The sequence below is a fragment of the Balaenoptera acutorostrata genome, chromosome X, assembly GCF_949987535.1.
Source record: "Balaenoptera acutorostrata chromosome X, mBalAcu1.1, whole genome shotgun sequence".
Taxonomy (NCBI): Eukaryota; Metazoa; Chordata; class Mammalia; order Artiodactyla; family Balaenopteridae; genus Balaenoptera; species Balaenoptera acutorostrata.
In genome coordinates, this window is record NC_080085.1 from 14,105,794 (window position 1) to 14,131,123 (window position 25,330).

The 25,330-nt window shown below is 40.8% G+C and overlaps 1 protein-coding gene across 3 annotated transcripts in view; it reads left to right on the forward strand.

Moving 5' to 3' along the window:
• The window catches only part of REPS2 (RALBP1 associated Eps domain containing 2), a 236,160-nt gene that overhangs the window by 115,361 nt on the left and 95,469 nt on the right, over nucleotides 1-25,330 (forward strand). For 2 of the 3 annotated variants that reach the window (XM_057538983.1, XM_057538984.1), the window contains exons 7-13: nucleotides 1,480-1,543; nucleotides 3,551-3,693; nucleotides 9,635-9,729; nucleotides 14,673-14,742; nucleotides 16,202-16,255; nucleotides 20,697-20,742; nucleotides 24,205-24,341. In XM_057538983.1, coding sequence (XP_057394966.1) covers nucleotides 1,480-1,543; nucleotides 3,551-3,693; nucleotides 9,635-9,729; nucleotides 14,673-14,742; nucleotides 16,202-16,255; nucleotides 20,697-20,742; nucleotides 24,205-24,341 — 609 coding nt within the window. The remainder of the gene's footprint in view (nucleotides 1-1,479; nucleotides 1,544-3,550; nucleotides 3,694-9,634; nucleotides 9,730-14,672; nucleotides 14,743-16,201; nucleotides 16,256-20,696; nucleotides 20,743-24,204; nucleotides 24,342-25,330) is intronic. The other variant, XM_057538985.1, reaches the window with a different exon arrangement.

Sequence of the window (25,330 nt, forward strand, 5' to 3'; positions counted from 1 at the left end):
GCTGAGAGACCCCTTGTAAGAAAAAGTCTGGATTCATGGTTTTGATCTTTGACTGCTGACAGCTTTTAAGCCGCCCTTCTACCTCTTCTGCCCCACATGTGGCTCTCAGGTGGATCTGAAAATGGCTGGAGAGAGCAAGGAAAGGAGGCTTGTTTGGGGTTTCTCTGTTGCTTGGGGGTGGGGCTGGGGCGAGGGTTCCAGCTCCCCGTTTGAACTTCTGTCAGCACCGAAGGAGGGAGCACTCGGGCTTGCTCAAGCGCTCCTTCTCTGACCTTGTTAGCCGCCATCTTCCCTGTGGGCGCCACCCAACCACTCTGGGACACCGTGGGCCGACAGTCTCTCTCTACTGTGTGAAGGCCAGGCCACTCTAGCTGTGGGTTTGAGCCTATTATACTTTGAAGAAAGGAGATCAGGAGGGAAAAAGAAGAATGAAACTAGGGGAGAATGCCTTTCTATGTATAAAATAGCTGGCAAATGGGCTTTCAGGACATTTCTGACAAATGTTTGACAAGACAAGGAGACTGCATGGATGGCCAGCAGTCCTGTGTCAGCATTATTTCCAGGATGCTCTTGGGGAGAAGGCTCATTCGTTTATAGGGTACTTTGTCTTTGATCCTTCATCTACCAAAGGAAAATAAGTCTGCCTTAGGGTCCACTATAATCCTTTGTTTCAAGGCCAGTTAGAAGTCTGTGATGGCTAAGGAAAGACTTTTGACTTTATCAGTTTAGAATAGAGTTTAGGGCTTTGATTTGAGTGTTCTTTGTATTAGACTTGAGGCTTTTGAATTGTGAAACTGTTTTGAGAGCAGAAAGCGTAAAAATTTCAATCTCAATAAGGATTGGGTCTAAACATTTTAAGTGCAGTTGGGACTTGAAGCTACGTAACATGTAAAATGGAATGATTACCTGATTTCCATTGATATTGGTAAATTTGCAGTGAATAAAGAAAGTAGCAAGAGGTTCCTGGATGCGATTCTTGAAGAGCCACCAAGAGATCTTAAATCTCACTGAAACGCTTTCCCAAGATGTCTGTCTTATCTCTAGTATGATGAGATTAATGGTGTTAGTTTTTCTTCTTTTTGCTGTTTCCTACCATGATCGTGTATTACTTTTGCATCCGTTCATTAAAAGTGCTCGACAGATTTTTACTTTGATAATTTTGATAGTTATCTTTTGAATTTTTAGTAAATTTTGCAGATTTTTGGAAATACGAAGAAGGAATTCATATAATTTTCATGTCATAATAAGTATTATGTCGTTAGTTCTTTTGCCCTATTCTAATTTACATACTCTTTTAAAAGCCGTTTGTATGTTGCTTTTAGCCACACAATTCGTAGTTGCTTTGATGAATAATTGTTATATTTGTGGTTATATGGTAGGAATTGCTGAATGAAAAAAATGGTGATTCATTTACATGTAAATATAAAAGCTGCTCTAGGTAAGTAATTCATGATTTATTTAAACAATGGCTCTTGACAGGTTCTGTGGCCAAGAACTTCTTCACCAAATCAAAGCTTTCCATTCCAGAACTCTCCTATATATGGTAAGTACAGTTAATGCCTCATAGTATCATACTGTTATCCATAGCCATCCCTTAGCTCCTACTTTTGCATTTTAAAAATCTAATCTTTTGAATTTTTTAAAAAACAGACTAAGAGAATGAAAAGAACTTAGATTATTGTTGCTGTGAAGATTAAGTAAGTTATATGAAAAGCACAATGAATAGTGTCTGGCACATACTACGCACTGTTTTAGCTCTTATTTAAAAAGCAATTTCCTAATTATTATCCTCACCTAGATGCCTTTTCAGTCTAAGCAGTTGTGTGAGCGTATGAGAATTTCCATCTCGTGTGTTTTATTTTCAGATTTTTCTACTTGATGTGGTGTAAGTGACCAGAGAACCTTGAAAAGCTATTCTTTATAATATTTTATGAGGCCAGGTGAACAGAAGTTCCACAAATATTTTGGAATTAAGTTAAATTTGACTCTTCTCGCTGCCTCTGAGCTTCGTAAATTTGGCTGGTGTTTATCAGCTGGGCCCTGGTTCAGACTTGCACATGTGGCGTGCCCGGTGCTTTGCTGCTGTGCCGGCTCCATCCCCGGCTCCAGAAGGGCTGAGCTGGTTGGTCCAGATGGCTCTGTTTGCGTTTATGAAAACGCTCTGTACCTCTGTAAACTCCCGGCTGCGTGTGGGCTCTTCTTCCTCAAGACTGGGTGGGAGACCACGCTGTGATAAATATATAATTAAAGTATTGGAATATTTATGTAAAACTTTTTTTCATGAGGATTTGCAAAAAAATTATAATAGAGTTTAAAATTGCTTGTCATGTTTTGTGCATCATATTGGAAAACTATTCCACTGGCACTTGTGAATGCCACTGTATCTGGGATCCTGAGCTGAATTTCGGTTTTTCGGCAATATATTCTAGCATAAAAAAAAAAAAAATGGCAAGCCTTATTAGGCTTTAAAGCTAGGAAAAAAGAGAAACTATCATTTTGTAAAGAATACAGTCTGTTTTGGCAGAATTCCCAGTCTTAACATTATCGGCATGAGGGTTTCTATCTTTTTGTTGAGACATATCCATGTAAGCTTTGTGGGATTCTCTCCACCCAGTGTTTGAAACAGTTCCCTGGCTCCTCACCTTGGGGAGCTGGTGCTTTCTGAGTATTCAAGGGGGACAAGGATGTGAAGGGTCCAAAGGAAAGTTCCGGAGCTTACCTTCCATGGTTTTTCTTTCAAATAGTAACCCCCTTCCTACTATGATTGCATATGCCTTCTCACTCTGCTTGTCCTAACACAAGCGTACTCGTCTCTGTACACCTAAGAGACTGGTTGAGCTTATGGGGTCTTAGTTACTTTGGCAGATAGGTCTCTGCTTTTCAGTGGGAAACAACGGCTGAAGCAAAGATAAGCCTTTTCAAGCCTCTCCCTTTCTTCCTTTCTATCTCATCTGGTTCCAGCCTTCCCTAGTTGCTAGGTTTATCTGAAAACATAATTCAACCAGTATTTACTGAGCTTACATGTGTTTTCCCAGGAGGGAATTCTCAAGCAAAGTTTTGATACAACATTTGCGATTTGAAAAGTTCAAGGTTTTTCCTTAAAGCTGAAAAATGAAGTGCTTGTATCTGAGCTTGGGTAACTGAATAACGGCCAGGACACCCTGAAAGGGCAGGGCCAGCCCTTCCTCTGACTGTTTCGAGAACCAAGTCCGGGGCTCGTCACACAACGCATTTACTGAATGAGTGTCAACTAAGTGTGAATTGTGGGCATCGTTTTCCTTTTCCTCCCATAGTTTTTTTACTTGTGTACTCTGTTGTAAAACAGATCTATTGGAGAATCTGAAGAATTTAAATTTTTATTTATAAAGTGCCACTCATGCTAGTGGTGTCGATTTTTCTTCCTCCGTGTGGCCCCCTGAGATTTTATATGGGTTTGGGGACCCTGCAGGGCCTCCACCAGAGAGCCTGGGAGTCGTGTTTGCATGTTTGAGGCTGAGTAACTTTCCCTCTGAGCCCCGTGTTAGGCGCTCATAACATCTGCTATCCTTAGGGAACTGAGCGATGCTGACTGCGATGGAGCCCTGAGCCTGCCAGAGTTCTGTGCTGCGTTTCATCTCATTGTGGCTCGGAAGAACGGCTACCCACTGCCTGAGGGCCTGCCTCCAACTCTGCAGCCGGAGTACCTGCAAGCAGGTAATGCCTCATCATAAATCCTAAACCTTAGGCATTTCCTTCCAGACCTTGGAAGAGAGTTTTGTTCCTTAAGATGTTGTCCAGACACTTTGAGGAGCCCTTTGTATGTGCAGTTACTGTTCATTAACTGATATTACACTCTCACAACTTATAATGTGAGTCATAGGGATGATATAGCAAATGTGAGTCATCTTTTATCTCCATTCTAGTACTGTCTGGATGGATTTGAACCAAAGTCACTTAACCCTTTCATGAAAATTGTAGACCAGGCAACTACTGAATCCCCAGCTGATAAAAAGATTAAGAGGACAGAAATCTCTTGCATTTCTATACACTAATGACGAAAAATCTGAAAGTGAAATTAAGAAAACACTCCCATTTACCATTGCAACAAAAAGAATAAAATATCTAGGAATAAACCTACCTAAGGAGACAAAAGACCTGTATGCAGAAAATTATAAGACACTGATGAAAGAAATTAAAGATGATACAAATAGATGGAGAGATATACCATGTTCCTGGATTGGAAGAATCAACATTGTGAAAATGACTCTACTACCCAAAGCAATCTACAGATTCAATGCAATCCCTATCAAACTACCACTGGCATTTTTCACAGAACTAGAACAAAAAATTTCACAATTTGTATGGAAACACAAAAGACCCCGAATAGCCAAAGCAATCTTGAGAACGAAAAATGGAGCTGGGGGAATCAGGCTCCCTGACTTCAGACTATATTACAAAGCTTCAGTAATCAAGACAGTTTGGTACTGGCACAAAAACAGAAATATAGATCAATGGAACAGGATAGAAAGCCCAGAGATAAACCCACACACATATGATCAACTTATCTTTGATAAAGGAGGCAAGCATATACAGTGGAGAAAAGACAGCCTCTTCAATAAGTGGTGCTGGGAAAATTGGACAGGAACATGTAAAAATATGAAATTAGAACACTCCCTGACACCATGCACAAAAATAAACTCAAAATGGATTAAAGACCTAAGTGTAAGGGCAGACACTATCAAAAACTCTTAGAGGAAAACATAGGCAGAACACTCTATGACATACATCACAGCAAGATTCTTTTTGACCCAGCTCCCAGAGAAATGGAAATAAGAACACAAATAAACAAATGGGACCTAATGAAACTTAAAAGCTTTTGCACAGCAAAGGAAACCATAAACAAGACCAAAAGACAACCCTCAGAATGGGAGAAAATATTTGCAAATGAAGCAACTGACAAAGGATTAATCTCCAGGATTTACAAGCAGCTCATGCAGCTCAATAACAAAAAAACGAACAACCCAATCCAAAAATGGGCAGAAGATCTAAATAGACATTTCTCCAAAGAAGATATACAGATGGCCTACAGACACATGAAAGAATGCTCAACATCATTAATCATTAGAGAAATGCAAATCAAAACTACAATGAGATATCATCTCACACCGGTCAGAATGGCCATCATCAAAAAATCTAGAAACAATAAATGCTGGAGAGGGTGTGGAGGAAAGGGAACACTCTTGCACTGTTGGTGGGAATGTAAATTGATACAGCCACTATGGAGAACAGTATGGACGTTCCTTAAAAAACTACAAATAGAACTACCATATGACCCAGCAATCCCACTACTGGGCATATACCCTGAGAAAACCATAGGTCAAAAAGAGTCATGTACCAAAATGTTCAATGCAGCTCTATTTACAATAGCCAGGACATGGAAGCAACCTAAATGTCCATCGACAGATGAATGGATAAAGAAGATGTGGCACATTTATACAACGGAATATTACTCAGCCATAAAAAGAAACAAAATTGAGTTATTTGTAGTGAGGTGGATGGGCCTAGAGTCTGTCATACAGAGTGAAGTAAGTCAGAAAGAGAAAAACAAATACAGTATGCTAACACATATATACGGAATCTAGGGAAAAAAAAAAAAAGGCCATGAAGAACCTAGTGGCAAGACGGGAATAAAGACACAGACCTACTAGAGAATGGACTTGAGGATATGGGGAGGGGGTGGGGTGAGATGTGACAGGGTAAGAGAGTGACATGGACATATATACACTAGCAAATGTAAAATAGATAACTAGTGGGAAGCAGCCGCATAGCACAGGGAGATCAGCTCGGTGCTTTGTGACCACCTAGAGGGGTGGGATAGGGAGGGTGGGAGGGAGGGAGACGCAAGAGGGAAGAGAAATGGGAACATATTGTATATGTATAACTGATTCACTTTGTTATAAAGCAGAAGCTAACACACCATTGTAAGGAATTATACTTCAATAAAGATGTTTAAAAAAAAAATAACAGAAAATTTAAAAGAAAAAAAAAAAAGATTAAGAGGAAGATCCTCCTGTAGAGCCAATGCTGACTTGCCATCTTTAGGCCCATCCCGGTGTCCCCGAGTGGCCTTGGGCAATGGAATGGACTAGGAGTCTTGTACCTAATGAAAAAGATTAAAAATTACATGCAGTGAAATGTATGAAAGGCTCTGATCTTAAATGTACATTCGAATTTTTTAATGTGTATCCACCCATGTAACTGCAATCAGATAAAGATATAGAACATTCTAGCACGCCAGAAAGTTAGAATAGAGCTCTCTTTGTCTTTCTCATTAATAAAACAGTTACCCCCAAATCCTTTGGATAGGAAAGAGTCATGGTGAGTCCAACCTTTGTATTAACTTCTTTGGAAGATTGAAAAAAATTAATAGTATCTCTTGCCCTTTCAAAGGCAGTGGGCTGATTTCTGAGGTGAATTCTATTATTCACAGAAGTATAGCCTCCATCGAAAGGGTACAGAAATAGCTGGTGCTTTCAACAGCCTTTCTCACTTTTTAGAGAGGGCCTCTAAAACATGAGAGCTTAGTCATTGATGATTATTGGCAGGAGGGAACCAGTGTCTAAAGAAAATGTGATTAGTCATGAACAGATCATAAATTTCACGGTTAGATCTGGAAAGGCCTTAGATTATCTTGTCTTGTCCCCTCCTCATAACGGCACTAGATTCAAAGTAGCCAATGACTTATCTAAGTCAGTCTTCGGGTCTCTGACTCTTTAATAAAAAGTCTGTCATTCTGTGTTAGGTAGTGACGGGGTGGAGGCTCAACCAAAAGGAAGAGACTAAGTATGTGGCTGGTGCCAGGGACCGGTGAACATGTTGGGGGAAGCATGACCCATTCTGGGATCTTGCCCAGAGGCCCTCAGAAAATGTACAAAGGGGAGGGTTCAGAGAGCAAAAGCTATTACTTGTTTCAGAGCTTGGACTTTGCTAATCGCAGCTGCTTTCTGACTCCAGCGGGCCGTAACTCCAGCGTGTTCCCCTTCCTTACAGGCTTGGGGAGACCCTCAGGGGTCCCCAGGAACTAGTTTGCAGTTGTTCAGCATTACACACTGCTCTGTTTCCTCTTTAGTGTCTCTCTCTGTGTCCCTGTCTCTGTCTCGCTCTCTCTCCTCCCTCTCTTTCCTGTTTGGGGTCTTGAGGAATGCTGTTTCCTTGTTCTTATGCGGTGTGGCTATGGAACCTAGGCTGGGTGTCATGACTCCTTATTTGAGGAGTCACTTTGTAGGTGTTCAGGTGTTTCATGGACTGTTTCAAAAGTCACTGATGAAATTTTTAAAGGTCTGAAAGCCCTGAGCAAAAAATGTATTAACAAAGGAGAAATAGCCTCTTGATTCCTTTACTGCTGCAAATGGCTGCTTTTACCTTGCTTACGCAGTACAGGGGAGTCTAAAAAATAGAGCCTCAGTCAAGAGCATCTCCCTTCATTTTGAATGAAGTCCCCCCGCCCCCCATTTCTTGAATTTTTTTTTTTTATTTTTTTTTATTTTTTTATTTTTTCAAACATCTTTATTGAAGTATAATTGCCTTACAATAGTGTGTTAGCATCTGCTTTATAACAAAGTGAATCAGTTATACATATACAATATGTTCCCATTTCTCTTCCCTCTTGCATCTCCCTCCCTCCCACCCTCCCCATCCCACCCCTGTAGGTGGTCACAAAGCACCGAGCTGATCTCCCTGTGCTATGCGGCTGCTTCCCACTAGCTATCTATTTTACATTTGGTAGTGTATATATGTCCATGACACTCTCTTACCCTGTCACATCTCACCCCACCCCCTCCCCATATCCTCAAGTCCATTCTCTAGTAGGTCTGTGTCTTTATTCCCGTCTTGCCACTAGGTTCTTCATGGCCTTTTTTTTTTTTTTTTTCCCTTAGATTCCATATATATGTGTTAGCATACTGTATTTGTTTTTCTCTTTCTGACTTACTTCACTCTGTATGACAGACTCTAACTCCATCCACCTCATTACAAATACCTCCATTTCATGCCCCCCATTTCTTAATGGCCTTTTATGGAGCATGCATTTATATAGAAACAACTGAAGAAGAATCCATCATATACCCTTCAATTAAACAAAAATTGCACATCATTTCCAGAGTTTGTGGGATTAATCTTAAATAATAATTAAATAGTTCTAACAAAAATCATGAGAGACCTCATAAAACCCCATCAAACTTAGTGTTAGTATATTTTAGGCAAACCCTAAGGGTTTAGTAGTTAACTTTTAAATGGTTTATCACCCTTGTTTATTTTTGTATTTGGTTCAAGAAAATGGCCAGAACCCTTTGGGTCTTCTCTGTGCTTTTTAATTTTTTTAAATAAATTTATGTATTATATTTTTGGCTGTGTTGGGTCTTTGTTGCTGCGAGCGGGCTTTCTCTAGTGGCGGCGAACAGGCTTCTCATTGCGGTGGCTTCTCTTGTTGTGGAGCACGGGCTCTAGGCACGCGGGCTTCAGTAGTTGTGGCTCGCCGGCTCAGAAGTTGTGGCTCGCAAGCTCTAGCGCGCAGGCTCAGTAGTTGTGGCGCAAGGGCTTAGTTGCTCTGCGGCATGTGGGATCTTCCCGGACCAGGGCTCGAACCCATGTCCCCTGCATTGGCAGGTGATTCTTAACCACTGTGCCACCAGGGAAGTCCCTGCCAATCCATTTTTAACATTTGATTCAAAAAAATGTTTTTAAACATGGCATTAAAATTTTGATTTCTTAATAGCTGGTCTTGACAAATTTGATTTGTAGCTTCTGTTTACTGTCTACCCCAGTCTGCTTTTCCTCTTTGGAATATTGACAATTTTCCTAGTTGTTGAGACATTTCTTTTTTACTTACTTTGTGACAAAAGTGGTGAAACAGAATCTGTTTCTAAGAAATAGTGTGAGTGTTCAGTGTTAGCGTACCAGGTAGCATGGTTTTTCTTACGCTGATCCACTCAGCTACCCAGCTAACAGCTGCTGTCTCTGTACTATGTTGGAAGAAACCCATAATGTGATTCTTATTTCATTGTTATAAATCAGGAAGAACTTGTGCTCTTATTTTTGTTATTCCTGCTAACCAAAAGAAATGAGTATTTCATAAAGTTTTCTTCGGCACATATCATTGTAAGATCTTGTCTATTTACTTCCAATAGTAATAGCTAAAATGAAGTATTTCCTCAATTAATGTTTATGGTATTCAAACTATCAACATAGTTACTGCCATTTTAAAATGCTGCTAGTAGCTTAGTTAAAACTGAAGTATTGTGATAGTGATGGTTAAGGTGGAAAATGACTTCTATGTTACAACATGAAATGCTGACAGCATGGACCCTCCAGCAGGAGTGCTGGCAGTTCAAGTCCCTGCTCTTCATTTACTGGCTCTCTGACCTTGACTAAGGTGCTTACCTTCGCTGCTCCTTAGTTTTATTGCATGTAAAGTGGGCACGGTAGAAGTACTAGCTTGTATACGTAAAGAACTTGAAATACTACCTCAGCGTGATTAGTGCCATCTCTAGTATATAGGAGCTGGCTGCTTTTGTTGTTCTATTTACCAAGCACAGAAAAGCTATGACCACCATGACTACAGTACATATTCTTATGCATTCTTTTTGTTTCTTCTTAGCCTTTCCTAAGCCCAAGTGGGAGTGTGCGTTATTTGATTCTTATTCTGAGCCAGTGCCAGCAAACCAACAACTCCGTGACTTGAATCGGATGGAGGTAAAAGATCTTCATATGTTAATAAATAAGGATGTGTGTACTATTAAATCCATTAGCTGATTGTTCTTTACAAACTCTGGAAAATTTGCTTTCATAACGATTTCTCTTAATACTTAGTACTTACTTTGAAGCTCAGCATTTCAAATCTAGACACCAGATATATCTATAATTATCTTTTTTTCTCTTCTCCCTAAAACTAGATTTGGTGAAAAAAGCAAAGTAGCCTCTTGACCTTTTAGAGGTGAAATTTAGGTATAGCCAAACTAAGCCAGAAAAATGTAAGCCAGGTTATTTACTTTAACCGAGCTTTAATTTTGAAGTAAACATTGTAAAGCTGTATTTTTAGCAGCTGAGTATTAACAAGGTGTAATGAATCAGAACAGTTTTGAGAGGAGGTTTGAGAACTGTATATGAGGGCCCCAGATCACATTGAAAGCTGCCTGATTTGGATGATCCTCAAGAGAAACCCAAAGAATTCCTATAACGTTGGGCCACTGATGCAGGGACTTAACTGTGTGCTTTAGGGGTCCTTATGGTTATTGTTAATATCAGCACTTTCGTCACCATTATGATTGCTGGGATGACAACTTATGATATCGGCTGTTCCCACCCTGAAAAAAGTCTGGAAATGTTTCATAAATGGAGGTTTGTTCATAGGCTCCTATTACAGTGCTCCGACGTTGCAAGATGATAGAAGTCAAAGGCAGGATACAGGGCCATTTAAAAAATTTCTTGTGATTGTGTGTGATTATTTATTCTTTCCCACAAGGCTCTCGTGCCTGTAGTGCATGTTGTGGATGCCATCCTCTGCTCCTCTCTGAGCGAATCAAGCCTGCTTCTGCTGCGCCCCCTCTGATAACGTCTCTCTGGGCCTCTCTACTGCTCTTTCTTTGAGTTGTAGCCTCCGTGTTCCTTTCCTCAGCCGATTTCTACTCTTGGGAAGGAGATAAAGTGATTTCAGGTGGAGTGATAGATGTGCATTCAAAGAGTTTTGGCTTTTTCAATTTCTTTTTCTGTAGAATGTGTATGATGGTGAAGCAAGTATGATTGTCAGTCACTTTTCCCGGCCCTCAGTGTACTCTGGGGTTGCTGACAGTGTACGGAGAAGTTTGTCAGGCCGGGACAGACACCTCTACAACTGTCTTATGCAGTTGCCCTGTTTTATTTTTTGTTTGTTTGTTTTGTTTTGTTTTTTTGTTTTATTTTTAAATTAAAAAATTTTTTTGCTATGGGTACTCCTGCTTGTGTAAGATTATGTTGTTGTTAGGTGATTTACTAAAAAAGTCATAATTCGCATTTTTTCTAGTTAAACGTTTTGTTCCAACTTGCCATGGTATCAGATGATCTTTGCTTTTCCAACAGAGATAAATAATGCTGTTTTTTTTTGGAGAAATTAATTACTGACTCATGTTGCTGTTCTTCATGTACTCACTTATCATCTCTCTAAAAGGAAAGGAGCAAATATACAGGTGGCTGTGAAGTCTGGAAATGGAGATATTTTAAACACAGGAATGCATGCTTGGAGTTTATTTTATTTTATTATTGTTTTTTTTGGCCACGCCACGCAGCTTGTGGGATCTTAGTTCCCCAACCAGTGATTGAACCTGGGCCCTCAGCAGTGAAAGCGTGGAGTCCTAACCACTGGACCGCCAGGGAATTCCCCACGCTTGGAGTTTAGATAGATCTTGGTACCAGCCCTGTGAAGGATGACTCCATAAAGGTGTTTGTTGTGAATGGAGCTGTAGCTGAGTCAGGTCTTGAGAAGTTTGCTCAGCAGTACATCTTTTTCTAAAGACAGCAGAGCTGTACCATGTACTTATTTCCATCAAGAATTAAAGATTATAATTTCACGGACACTTGTCTTTAGCAATGCTTCTTAGATTACTGGATTTCTTTCTTTTGTAAACAGGCTTATTGAGATATAATTCATATACTATATTCATCTAAAGTATACAATTTGTATAAAGTATACAGTGGTTTTTTGTATATTGACAGTTGTGCAACCATCACTCTAGTCGAATTTTAGAACATCTTCATCACTCCAAAAAGAAAGCCTGTACCCATTAGCAGTCATCTACTGTTCCCCGCTTCCCCCAGCCTCTAGTAATCACTAAGCTATTTTCTGTCTCTGAATTTGGCTATTCTGGACATTTCATATAAATAGAAACATAAAATATGTGGTCTTTTGTGACAGGCTTCTTTCACTTAGTATAATGTTTGCTTTTGATCTTCCAGTTTTATTGAGATAGAGTTGACATATATAGCACTGGCTAAGTTTAAGGTGTATATACAGCAAAATGATTTGACTGACATACATCTTGAAATGATTACTGTGTTAAGTTTAGTGAACATCCACCATCTCACATAAATACGCCATTAAAGAATAAGGAAAAACATTTTTTTCTTGTGATGAGATCACTGTGTAATGTTTTAAAGTTCATTCACATTATAGCATGTATCAGTGCTTCATTCCTTTTTATTGCTGAATAGTATTCCGTTGTATGGATACTAACACATTTTTTTGTTTGTCCATTCTTCAGCTGATGGACATTTGGGTTGTTTCCCCTTTTGGGCTGTTAGAAAAAATGCTGCTATGAATGTCCATGTACAAGTTTTTGTGTGCACACATGTTTTCAATTCTCTTGAGTATATATTGAGGAGTGGAATATTTGGATCATATTGTACCTTGTGTTTAACTTTTTGAGGAACTAACAAACTACTTTACAGAGCAGCTGCACCATTTTACATTCCTCCACCAGCAGTGTATGAGGGTTCCAGTTTCCCCATATCCTTGTTAACATTGGTTATTATCTGTCTGTTTGATTTTAGCCACCCTAGTGGGAGTGAAGTGGTATCTCGTGGTTTTGATTTGAATTTCCTAATGACTACTGATATTGAGCATCTTTTTGTGTGCTAATTAGCCATTTGTATGTCTTCTTTGGTGAAATATCTATTCCTATCCCTTGTCCATTTATAAACTGGGTTGTTTATTGAGTTGTAAGTGTTCTTTATATATTCTGGATATAAATCTCTTATTAAATGTATAATTTGCAAGTATTTTTCTTTCTTTTTCCCTCCTTTCTTGATAGTATCCTTTGTAACACAAATGTTTTGTATTTTGATGAAGTTCTATTTATCTAATTTTTTTCTTTTTTTGCTTGTGCTTTTGGTGTAATATCTAAGAAACCATTGCCTAATACAAGATCATGAAGGTTTATTCCTATGTTTTCTTCTAAGGGTTTTATAGTTTTAGGTCTTACATTTAGGTCTGTGATCCATTTTGAGTTAATTTTTATATATGCCGTGAAGAAGAGGTCCAACTTCACTCTTTATTTTTATATGGATATCGAATTGTCCCAACATCATTTGTTGAATAGACAGTTTTCTCCCACTGAATTGTTTTGTACCCTTACTGAAAATCAGTTGACCACAAATTTAAGGGTTTATTTATGGATTCTCAATTGTATTCCATTGCTCTATATGTCTGTCATTATGTGAGTACTACAGTGTCTTGATTACTATAACTTTTTGGTAAGTTGTTCTTCTGTTTCAAGAATATTTTTGCTATTCTGGGTCCCTTACATTTTTATATGAAATTTACGACCAGCTGGTCAAATTCTGCAAAAAGCCAAGAAGGATTGCTTCAAATCTGTAGATGGATTTAGGGAATATTACCATCTTAACAATATTAAGTTTTCTGACCCATGAGCACGGGGTGTCTTTCCTTTTATTTAGATTTAAAAAATTTCTTTCAACAGTGTTCTTTTGGATTTCTTTTTATCTATATTTTCTACTCCTAAATTATTTTATTCTGCTAAGGATCTGGTTTACAATCCAGGTGGGACAAGAAAATGAAAGAAGGGCACTGTTGAGATACATTCTCTGTTCTAAATTACATCTGGAGGCTTCATTGTAATGCCAAGAATGACTTGCCTGTGGATGGCTAAACCCTAGATCAGGTTACCACCAAGCAGTATTCTAACTCCATTCTTTGAAACAGTTTGAAAACAGAAGTATTGCTTATGTCTCTTGGGCTGTTCAGATTCTGAGAGGTAAACCAGTTAACCTTTTGGAGCACCAGCTAACTCCAGGAATTTACCCTACTTCTTTAAGTTTTAAAATTTATCTTTATTTGATTTTTTGAATATGTTTAAAATAAAAAGAATATCAAAAGGCATATAGTGACAAGTTCTCCTCTTATCCCTATCCCCACCTACCCAATCACCCTTCAATTTTTATATATCTTTCTAGAATGTGTTTACGTATATATATATATATCAACTATGAATATGTATTATCCTTTAATCTTATCAGAGGACAGAGTCCATGTTAATTGAGAGTGTACAAGAAATTATAGTAAGTAGATTTTACATAGAATTTTAAACTAATCAATACTTGATCAATTTGGGTATTCATCTTCTTAGTGTAAGTGAGGACTTCTCCCTTCAGTGAGTTAGCAGAAAATTTTGTTCTGCTCATCAGTAAAATTCTCTTATTCCATGACAAGGAGGCTGTTTGAATCAGGGTTGAACACCCTCTACATAAGAGATCCTGGCAAATACCCATGTGATGGGGCCACTTGTCAGAACCTCTCTCTGCTCGTGAGAAGGTACCTAGAGCACAGGTTTGTTGTTGACTGGAGTCGTGGGCAAATGCTCCACAACTCTGGCTGAGTCCCACACCAGATTAAGATATAATGTGTGGTCTATACATGTACCTCAATCTAAGTCATTATTTTTTTCCTCTGTGTATATAAATTTTTCAATACAAATTAACTTATACCTCACTAGAAACCTAAAAAATAAAATAGTATTAAATGTCAGGGTTTATGGGAGACAGAAATATTGGCAAGATATATAGCTTTTAACAACATTTGCGTCAGATGTGCACATCACTCCATTTCCATTCCAACCCATATTATTAATTTTCTTTTCTTTTCCAAGAAGCTATCTATTAAAGACGTGGCCGACTTTCCTGTCCCTACCCAAGATGTGACTGGTGATGACAAACAAGGTATGAAAAGAATGAGTTTTCTCCCTTTAGGGACATTTTACCTATATATATTTTTAATCTACTTCTCTTGGAATGGCTGACTTCTAGAGCATCTGAGGACTGTTCTCTGTATATGAACACATTTGGATGGATTAAGTAGTTCCAGCTGCTGTCACGAAACTATAGTTCATAAAGTGGTAACAAGCCGTTGAGTGTCCAAAGCCCTTCAGTTATGACCCCGTACTCACTGCTGACCCTCAGGCTACTCCAACACCTTTTTTTGGAATCTGGTCGTACTAATTAGGAAATGACTAGAAGCTGAACGGTTTGTGAGCATAACATCTTGTGTTGGCAGATGTGATCCCAGAATATCAATATACATGCACATTTGTACACAGGTCTAATCCTTGAGGAAGTTACCTTCTCGAGAGAGTTTCTATCCCTGGACTTTATTCTCTGTGACTTTGTGGGTGTTGGGTTGTGACGATTTGCTTATCTTGCTGGACGGGTGAGAGCAGTGCAGCACGGCGTTCTGTGTTACAGCTAGCATCAAGCACAGGGCTCAGTTGGCCTGGGACTTATCTAGAAGAGCAGGAGGAACACCCCACCTCCTGCCGTACTTCTGTATAATGCTTTATAATCTATCAGGTCCTTCCTCATGCACTGTATTATTCAGTCCTCACAAAATGCAGTGGAGGCTGGTATGTTTTATAACCTAAGATATAGAGATGAGTAAACTTAAGTTCAGGCAGTATGAATTATTTGCTCAGTAAGAAAAAGAGCAGGGATACGAACCAAGATTTTTGAATTCTCAAGCCAGTATTCCTTCTATTATCTGATATTGATTCACTGCCCATGAATGAAAGGCTTATCTGAAGGGACTAAAAATCAGTGAAGCTATTTCAGGTTTTGTTATCATGACCTGCCATGGATGTAGCTTTGTATGGGAGTTAAACATGAAAAATATGTTTCCCATTAGGAAACAGTAATTGCATGCTCTCTGTTACAGTATTTGCTCAGGAGAGGCAGGCAGACCTAGATGTTGTCTGTGGCAGCAAGTACTCTGATTACTGTCTTTACTAGTGGGTCTTAGCCTTGACTACCCATTGGAATAACCTGGCGAGCTCTAAAAATCCTGAATCCTGGCTCTCACTCTCAGAGGGATCCTTATGTCTTTGCTCTGGATGTCAGGAAAGAAACGGGGAAATTTGTTACTTCCTGGTAATACTCCTCCCAGCCACTCTCTCTGGAACATTGAAAATACCTCTGTTCTCTGTAGGAGGAGAACCTGTTACCATAGTTTAGGAGACTTTTATTGTTTTAGTAAGTGCTATAGCGACTTACAGATGTTTGTAACACCGTTTTCATTAAGTGATGACTAGGGATTCTTTGTTTTAATGTAATGTGCCTGAGACATAAAATTTTTTTTTCTTTTCTTTTCTCTCTCTTGTTCTTTAAAAACAAAACGAAACACTGCTAGCTTTGAAGAGTGCTACGGATGAAGCCTTACCAAAAGATATGTCCGAGGATTCAGGTAGGAGAAAACCAATTTAATATATTTTTAATGTAATTATTTCTTAAACAAACAAACAAACCAAAACAACCCTGTAGTTTCAGTGAGAAAACTGGTACATCTGTGATAGTGTGTGTGTGTGTGTGTGTGTGTGTGTGTGTGTATATATATATATATATATATATATATATATATATATATTTCTCTCCAAATATTTGTCTTGTGTTTTATTCTAAGGAAACCTTTTGGTTTCTTTTTTACTCCTCCCCTCTTCTCAGGTATGAGAAGAGGGTGATTTCTTTTTAAGTTCTGAATACAGGTTTCACTGAAAGGATCTCTCAGTTTGAATCGAGGGTCTCATTGTCACTAAGTATAAAATTGAGAAGACTTGGATTTGGGAAGATTTCAACAAGCCATTGTGATTTCTGTGTAGAGTAAGCTGATGGGGTGGATTAACGGGAGGCTCACAGGTGAAACTTTCCATTTCCAAAGCATAAATCTCAAACGCTTTCATTATGCTTCACCACCAGGAAGGCAGGTAAATGTGCTTACACATGGAGTGGATTCCAAGGAGAGAAATAAAAGTCGTGTTTGCCCAGGTTCTTGGAGAGTCAGAACTGTGTCTGGGAACCATGGAGATGGTTGGGCCTGTGGCCTCAGCTTTATCGACAGAGCCATCACTGAACCAAGATGAACCTAGCTGAGAACAAACTGGCTAGGGATGGCATTACTATTTGGAGCTCTGATTATGAGCACATGAAAGAAGTTGCTGCTTTCTCTTTTATTGTTCTGTCTCTTAATATTTAATAAGTAAATCATGTTTGTTTTGGTTAACTAGCTATCATCCAGGCTTTATTTTTTTAAAGTTGGAACAAAGGAATCAATATACATCGAGGCTTACGCTACAGTACAGTATTTCCCAAACACTAAGTTCATTTAAGGTTTAAAAGAGAGAGGGGTAGAGGGAGAGAGAGGGACGGAGGGAGGGAGAATGAATATGAACGAGAATATATGATTGATTGCAGTGATGAGGCCTAAGAATCTGTATTTTTAGGCAGCCCCTCCCCCCCAGGGGTTCTAATGTTCAGCCTATTTTGGGAATCACTACCTCTAGAAAGCGACGTTAAGAAATAGAAAATTAAGATCGTAGATCAACTATGACTCCAAAAGTGGTAGGAATTCTCAAACCTAGTTTTGGCTTTTGGAACTGATTCAGGTTCCTTCATCATAGGCAGAAATGCTCTGTTTGCGTAGGACAGATGCCTGAGGTAGGTACTTTACAACTCTAATTTCTGGAAATGAAGTGGATACATTCTAGTTTTTGTAAACTTCATGTTATGGTATCAGTAAAAATTATTTAAATTTGGAGAGTTAAATTGTGCTTCTCCAACAGCTTTTTAGGCTAATAGCTCTTCCTATTTTTTCCATGAGCATTACGTGTTCTCTGGGGCATGAGCTTTATATGTCATTTTCAACATTCCTTCATTGAGTAGGGCATGGCGTCACCAGACAGAACCTATCAGGGTGTGCGTGCCACAGTATGTGAAGTATATCTGAATTTGTTTCACATTCTGCCTGGGAGCATGCTATGTGGTTTCTGATTTGTTCTTCCCTTTGCTGCCCTTTCTGGAGTGGATATGAGGGAATCCCTCATCTGAAAACGTATTTAATACCCTCTTTTCTGGGGAATGCTTGGATTCCTAGCGGGAGACACGAGAGTTTCAAGGTGGTAGTTTCTAATTCTGGAAGGCTGTCCATGCCATGTGGGCAGTTCACCTCAGTTGAGTTGCTGCCTTCTGGAGAATTAAACTTTAGGCTTGCTCTCCTATCCTGTTTCTGTTTCCTGGAAAGATGACATGCCTGGAGTGTTCTAGGAAGTTCTCATTCTTCTTCCCTCTGCCCAGCTCAGTGAGAAGCTGTGATCCGCCCGTGGGCTTCTGCCTGGATTCTGACCCAACCTGCCCTTGCCATTTTTGTGGATATTCACATGCTCCAAATGCTGAGTCTGACTCTCAGGGGCTTGGAGGCTGATGGAAGACTTAACTAAAATCGTGTTCTCCAGCTTTTTCTGATCTTGAACCTGTGGAAGCTTACCAGCCCTGCCTGGGATCTCATTTCCCGCTTTTGCTCTTCCTTCCGCAGTGGGTGGTGATAGCCATGATAATAGTAATGGTGGTGAAGAAAATGTGGTGGCTTACAGATGGGATGGGACTGTGTCATCAGGGAGCGCGGTATTCCTTGTTACATATTTTTCTCATAGACCCTTACCCTTTTAAGTGCTGAACATGTACATATCAGTGGAATCTGATGGATTTCTTAGCTAACGGCACATTCTAGCCTAATTCAAAAGGCCACACTGCACCATGGCCATCTTTTTCTGTGTGTCTCCAGGTCCTGCTGAGGGCGTTGGGCCTGCTCGCCCTCCCACTGTAGTCTTCAGCCTGCTGTTGGTGATTCTCACAGCTGCCCAGTTGCCGGCTGCCACCCCTTGGTCTCTCCTTCCATTCCCTGCGGCCACCTGCACCTCCTGTGCTGTCCTAGAAGGAACTAAATTTCATAACCAGATTTCTAAGCTTGAAAAATTAGGAACACCCTACAACAGTAATATGTTGCAATTCTAGAATACATTTAGTTTTTAAAGCGCCTTCACTTCCTTATCTCTCTGAGTGAGAAGGGGGCCTCATTTTTAGTATCTTCATTCTGTAGCTGAGGAGACTGAGGTTCACGGAGGTCACAGCCACAGAGGGTCGTGGCCAGGAGTAGCCCCTGGACCTCAGGACTCCTGGCCTGGGCTCCACGGCTCAGCCACACCCATCACCCCATCTGCCTGCCTGTCTATCTCTCACCAGCAGGGCTCCCCCCTCCTTCCACACCCATCCCTCCCCCCGGCACAAAGACAAAGATAGTGGCAGTGGACAAAGGAAGTAATGGTCACCGTGGTCTGGTTTGGGGAACAGTCTTTTAAAATGGCTGAGACTTCTGCCCCCATATTTCTGGGAAGCAGTGGGGCCTGAGAGAAGCGGGCCGGAGCCAGCCGTGGGCGGCCTGCTTGGAGGGTGGCTCTCAGCCCCATGGTGAGTGGCCCTCGCACCGTCCGCCCAGCCCCCAGGTAGCCTGCTGGGCTGGAGGAGAGGCTCTCTTGGGCCGCCATCTTTTGCCGCCGGGGGGCTGGAGGAGGGGAGGTGGTTGTCCATCTTCGTGCGGGCGCACAAGACCGGGCGAGGCAGGCTCACACTGCTTGGGCCTCCCGTGCTTCTCGGGGCTCCGGCAGCCTTTCAGTGGTTTGCAGTTAAAAGGTGCCTGTGTCCTCACTCCAAGAAGCCAGAGCGCTTCAGTTGGGAGAAAAGCACGTCTTCTATAGCTGACTGAAGCTAAGGAGACGTGTGTTGCTAGTTTGCTTTGGGCCTTGTTAGCATCTCCGCTCCACATTCTGCCCCGCTTATCTAACCCAAGGAGTTTAATGATCGTCAGAAATCCAGCATGCTTCATACCAAGGAGGGGTTTTATCTTTGGAGTAATGTAAAAGAGGATGGCATCACGCAGTGGGACATTTCCTTTCTGGAAAAATTTGTGCAAACAGTATACAAACTATATTCTCCTTGCTCCTAGTTAGTAGCACTTTTTCTTTGAATTTTTATGACATTTTATGATGAAAAATTTGCAACGTTTGCAAAACCTTAGCACAGCTAGTGGTTTCTAAAGTTGTCTTCCGCAGAGGATTGAAAACGTAAAAAGAGGATTAATGTTTTTGTAAGTATTTCTCATTACTCCCAACAACTTATGATGGGAAAGTCGGCTCTGTGTGTGTTGGTAGTGAGCAAGCTAGTTCATGATTTAAATTGGAGAAGGAAAAGTTATATGGTTGACAAAATATTTTAATGATTTCACTCCATAATATTCTCTGTACGATTTGGGACACAAGAATATTTTCTTATAGGAAAAGCTGCATAGATCATTTCGACTTAACTGTGGGACTTTGATTTCTTGTGGTCATGCGGTCCTGGTGGTGTATTTTAAGAAAATCTTAAAATATGTAGCCCAATAGATTTCTTCCTAACCTTCAGGAGAAACTGGTTCAAAATCTATTATTACTAGGCTATCATGATAGACCAAGAAACCCTCAAGTCTGAACCCATCATTGTATAAATAGATAACCTCTTGAGAGAGTTGTCTTTTAGGCTGGAATTTGTTCATTAATCAACTTCGATTTGAGAATGGCTTCGTGGCTAATGCTCTGATGAAAGGAAAAATATGTTGGTTTTTCTTTCTTCTTAATTGTGCCTTTAGCTTTAGAAATAAAATTATGGAATCACGAAAATGTGGAAGCGGTCAAGTTTTCCACACGGATACCTGTACCTCATGTTTACCTGTTGATGTGTTCTGTACTAGCCCAGGTGCTGCTTAAAACCTGTTTAACTGCAGACATGAAACCCAAGCAAACAACAACTAATCTTTGTTTCAGCCACTCCTAAGGATTCCAACAGTCTCAAAGCAAGACCAAGATCCAGGTAGTGTTTGTTTAACTTCTGCTTGAATGCCCTTTGTGCCATGTCCCTGACTAGAAACAAACCTCCCAACCCAAAATCTTTTCCCTTCAATTTGAAGCTCAGGATGAGGGTGAGTTCACTCGTCATGAGGGGCCTGACTGGAGCCCGCAGTGCTGCTGGGGAGGCGCTTAGTTTCTGTGTTTGTTGGTGCTGGGAGAGGGGCTGCTGCTCTCTGGCCACCTGACACAAAGAAGGGGCGATGTGATGTGACCCGGTTGCTGCAGGATGATAACGAATAGGGGGAAAGTAGCTTTGGAAAGAGGGAAATATGGTTAAAAGGTAACTAACACTGAGATGTCCTATCATGACAAGGTGAACACCAAGAAATAGGAAGTCTGGGGGATAAAATCTAGAGTAGGGAACTAAAATGCTCCGGCGATTTCAGTGTGGCTCGAAACTTCAGGTAAGCAGTGTTTGTGGACTGTTTCGTCCTCTTAGAGCCTCTTCTCAGCTTCACAGTTTTTAAGTCAGTAGAGGTTAGTAGAAGAGGGAGAGCCAGTAAGGCAGTGCTGTGGTTGACATCAGACATCAGAAGGGAGGAACGAAGAGAAATACAGACTCTCATAGAAATACTAGAATCTTAAAGAGGGGAAATGGTGCTGAGACCGCTCTTTACCAGTAGACTGCAGTGGGAGACAGGATGCTACCTGTGTGTTTGCCAAGTTTTGCTTTGGCTCTTAGTGACTTTTTTCCTCCTTTGGCTGCTAGATGTATTCCTGAGAAAGTGAATTTAAATCTGATCATATTTTGTATGCTTGCAATATTGCCAATTTAAGGAACTCTCGTCTCCTTGTAAGTCAGAGAGTTACCCCTCAGTTTATCTTTTATGTCTGGATTTTCCAAGTTAGAGTTTTGTTTCCTTGTTTGTAGAAGGTACAGATATCTGTGTTCATATTTTTTAAAATAATAGGTACACTAATTCATTTTGGTAGGAAAAGAAGTTATAGTTCCTGTTTCTCTCTATGGCCACCACATTTACTCATCCTGTTTTTGAAGGATGAATGGATCTTTTACAAGTTAGTCCGTGCTGGCTTTAGGATGTAGGAATAGTAACATTTATCTGCCTTCATAGTAGGCAAACCCTTCTCTGAATGGCAGAAATTGAACCTCACAGTTTTTACTTCTGCTGGCTTCCTCTCAAAGCGAGTGAAATGACAAAATCTCAGTCACATATTCTATTATTAATATCTCTGCTAAATTTTATATATTATTCTTTTAGGGATTGGTCTCTTGGTCTAATTTGGATGTTTTTATTTTCGCTACACCCAACTGGGTCCTCACTGAGACCGTGAGAATTAAATTACTTTAAATCCTCCTTTTTAGAATAATAAAGCCGTGTAGAAATGTAAGGGAAAGGGAAATCACCCTTCTAACACTGCTACATTCATCATTTTGTTGATTCCCTGCACATTTATGTTTTAATTGGTTGCAGTCATAGTTTTACTGTATCACTTATTGGATATTCATTTAACTTTCCATATAAAAATACAAATACACAGGTTATATATGGAAGTAAAATGGAATAAGATGTAGTATGAGATTGTGTGCTCAAGTATATGTATGTGTGTATATATACACACGCACACACATGATTTATACATGTACACATTATTTTCTCTTTCTTGAGTGAAAAATGTCACTAGAGCTGTATCTGGCATAGAAAGTTGTTTCTAGCCAGGGTCTCTAATTTCCTTTTTAAATCAAGAGTTCCCATTTGAGGGCTTCCCTGGTGGCGCAGCGGTTGAGAATCTGCCTGCCAATGCAGGGGACACGGGTTCGAGCCCTGGTCTGGGAAGATCTCACATGCCACGGAGCAACTAGGCCCGTGGGCCACAACTACTGAGCCTGCGCATCTGGAGCTTGTGCTCCGCAACAAGAGAGCCCGCGATAGTGAGAGGCCCGCGCACCGCGATGCAGAGCGGCCCCCGCTTGCCGCAACTAGAGAAAGCCCTTGCACAGAAACGAAGACCCAACACAGACAAAAATAAATATAAATAAATAAAAATTAAAAAAAAAAAAAAAAAAGAGTTCCCATTTGAAAACTTTGTTGTCCTTTTCTATGGGTTCCTTTTTATTCTGGTTGAAAGGATCAGAGCACCCTTCCTGCTAGTTCCTGCCTGCCTTTGCCTTGCCTGTCTTGCCAGTTGTGTTACAGGGACCACCCCAGAGCATTTCACATGCCATTATGGTGGCTTTATTAAAGATTGCAACCTTGCATGACAAAAAAACTCTGGACTACCACAAAGAAACCTTGAGGAAGTTATTCAGGAAAATAAGAACTTGCTATGTCAAAACCAGCTTTACCAAGAACTGAAGTTGCTTAATAGTAATGGATAGATTCTAATTTCCTGAGTGCCACTGTAATAGCTAAATACCAAGACACTTTTCTGAGGTTAATTTATCTGTAGGACACATCTCTGACTCAAAGGTCATTTTCTTCTTTGACGGGAAGTTAGCTCAAAAGCTGAATAGAACAGACATAAGATGTACACATGAGCTTCTTAGAAAATCATATTGGGAATTCATCCACAAACTTATTCCTAAGCGATAGAGTAATGTACTGAGTTGAATTAATTTAGAAAATAAGTAGGGCTCTACTATATAGTCTAGCTGTGCCCCAAGTTTTCTTCCCTGGCTCATAGGCAGGCAGTCTCAGAACATTTTAAAGATATAATTTAGAAACTGAGACTGGAATTTGAATGAAACCTATGTAACCTTCTAGCTATGTGACCTTTAGCAACTTACTTAGTTCCTTTTTCATTAAATGTCGTGAATTGGAGTTATAATCTCTGAAACTGCCTAGTTAGCTCCTGCCTTCTTACAGATTGAGAGAGAAGGTTAAGAGGAGGCCTTTGCTTTGAAAATTTCCCCAAACCTGTATTTCTCATGGTGAGACAACCAAGGCCCCTCAACCTGACTGATGTGTGTTTTCCTCTCCTGAATTTCATTTGTGGCATATTCCGTTGAACATTTGATTCTTGCTCTCAGCTTATCTGTCCCAGTTCCATATGTGCCTGTTATCACGTTTGCATGTAAACAGAAGAGTTCTGCGGTCAGTTAATACCGTGAAGCCCTTCTACTGAAGTATGGAAGTACCTAAGTGGAAGGGTTTACGTGTTATTCTTATTAACAATTCCAATCGAAATGGATTTGAATTTACAGAAAGCGTTCCCTCTGGGGTAAGTTTAGGTCTAAGGTATAATAAGAGCAAAGAGGTTAAAAAAGGTTGTGACTCAGGGTTGGGGGTCGGGCGCTTGTTGCAGCTGGTGTGGCATCCAGGGGGCAGCAGCGTGCCTGGCCGCTCCGGGAACTCAGCAAGCCTTGGCAGTCGCTTTGCCTTTTGTGGGTATTTTCTGTTTCGGCCCAATTTCAGAGAGTAAAGCTTTGCTGTGTGCCTTCTGACCTTCCCTTATTTTGCTGCAGATCCTACTCTAGCACCTCCATAGAAGAGGCCATGAAGAGGGGCGAGGACCCTCCCACCCCGCCACCGCGGCCACAGAAAACCCATTCCAGAGCCTCCTCCTTGGATCTGAATAAAGTCTTCCAGCCCAGTGTGCCAGGTGAAGTGCCCCTCTGCGCCCAGCCCTTCCCTTTCCTGTTGGAGTCATTGGATGGGTGTCACTGCAGAGACCTCTGTGGGTCCAGAGAACGAGCAGACCTGGCCCGGACGGCCTTCACGTGGCTGGCACATAGATATCACGTGTGTCTGGAGCCTTGCCCACACTTGCTGTGGACCAGGAATTGTGAAATTCTGTACCCAGAGGATGAAAATGCTTCCTCCCCAGACAGTCCACTGAGTGCGTGGCCAGGGTCTTGTTCTCTGCATCGTGGTAATTTGTGTCCAGGATTGCCATCTGTGATTTCCTCAGACGCTTATGCCGTCTTCTGTGAAAGGTCTCGGTGGTCAATGCCTGGCCAGAATTTTCTGCATTTTATCCTTCTGGTGAAGATCCTGTGTCCTCCAGGCTTAATGCTGAAGGGGGCTCTGCTTTCTAAATCTGACTGATGGTTAGGTGTTTAGTGTGGGCGTCTGGGTCAAGGGCTCCTTCAGTTGGGCTGCTCTGGGGCTTCTGGGGATGGGACTTGCTCAGGGCAGCTGCTGTACAGCTGGGCTGGAGGCGGGGAGTGTGCGGCGGCCTGTCTGCTCCCCTGGCTCCCTGTGAAGAGGAGCTGTCCTCCCGGGAGCCTGCAGGACCGCAGATGCGAGCCATGCCTTCACATGAGTGAAGGTGCTAGCGTACAGCTGCTGTCCCAAGTGTTATTTTGGGAGCCGCAAGGGCCTTTCCACTGACTAATGCAGGCAAGCTCTAAATACAATGATTTCCTGGAACTTTTTCTGTATCTCTGTGCATTTTAAATCAAGCCAACCTCAGATGCTAGTGATTTGCAGATGATTATCTTTTTTACTAAAGCAAGGAAAGAATCTCCTTGGCTCACACATGAGCATGACCCCTGTGTCCCGGCAGAGCTCAGCATGTTTTATTTGTTCTAATAAAGTACTCTCCTCATAGTAAAGTTATAGATTGTTTTTTAATATACCAGAATCTGG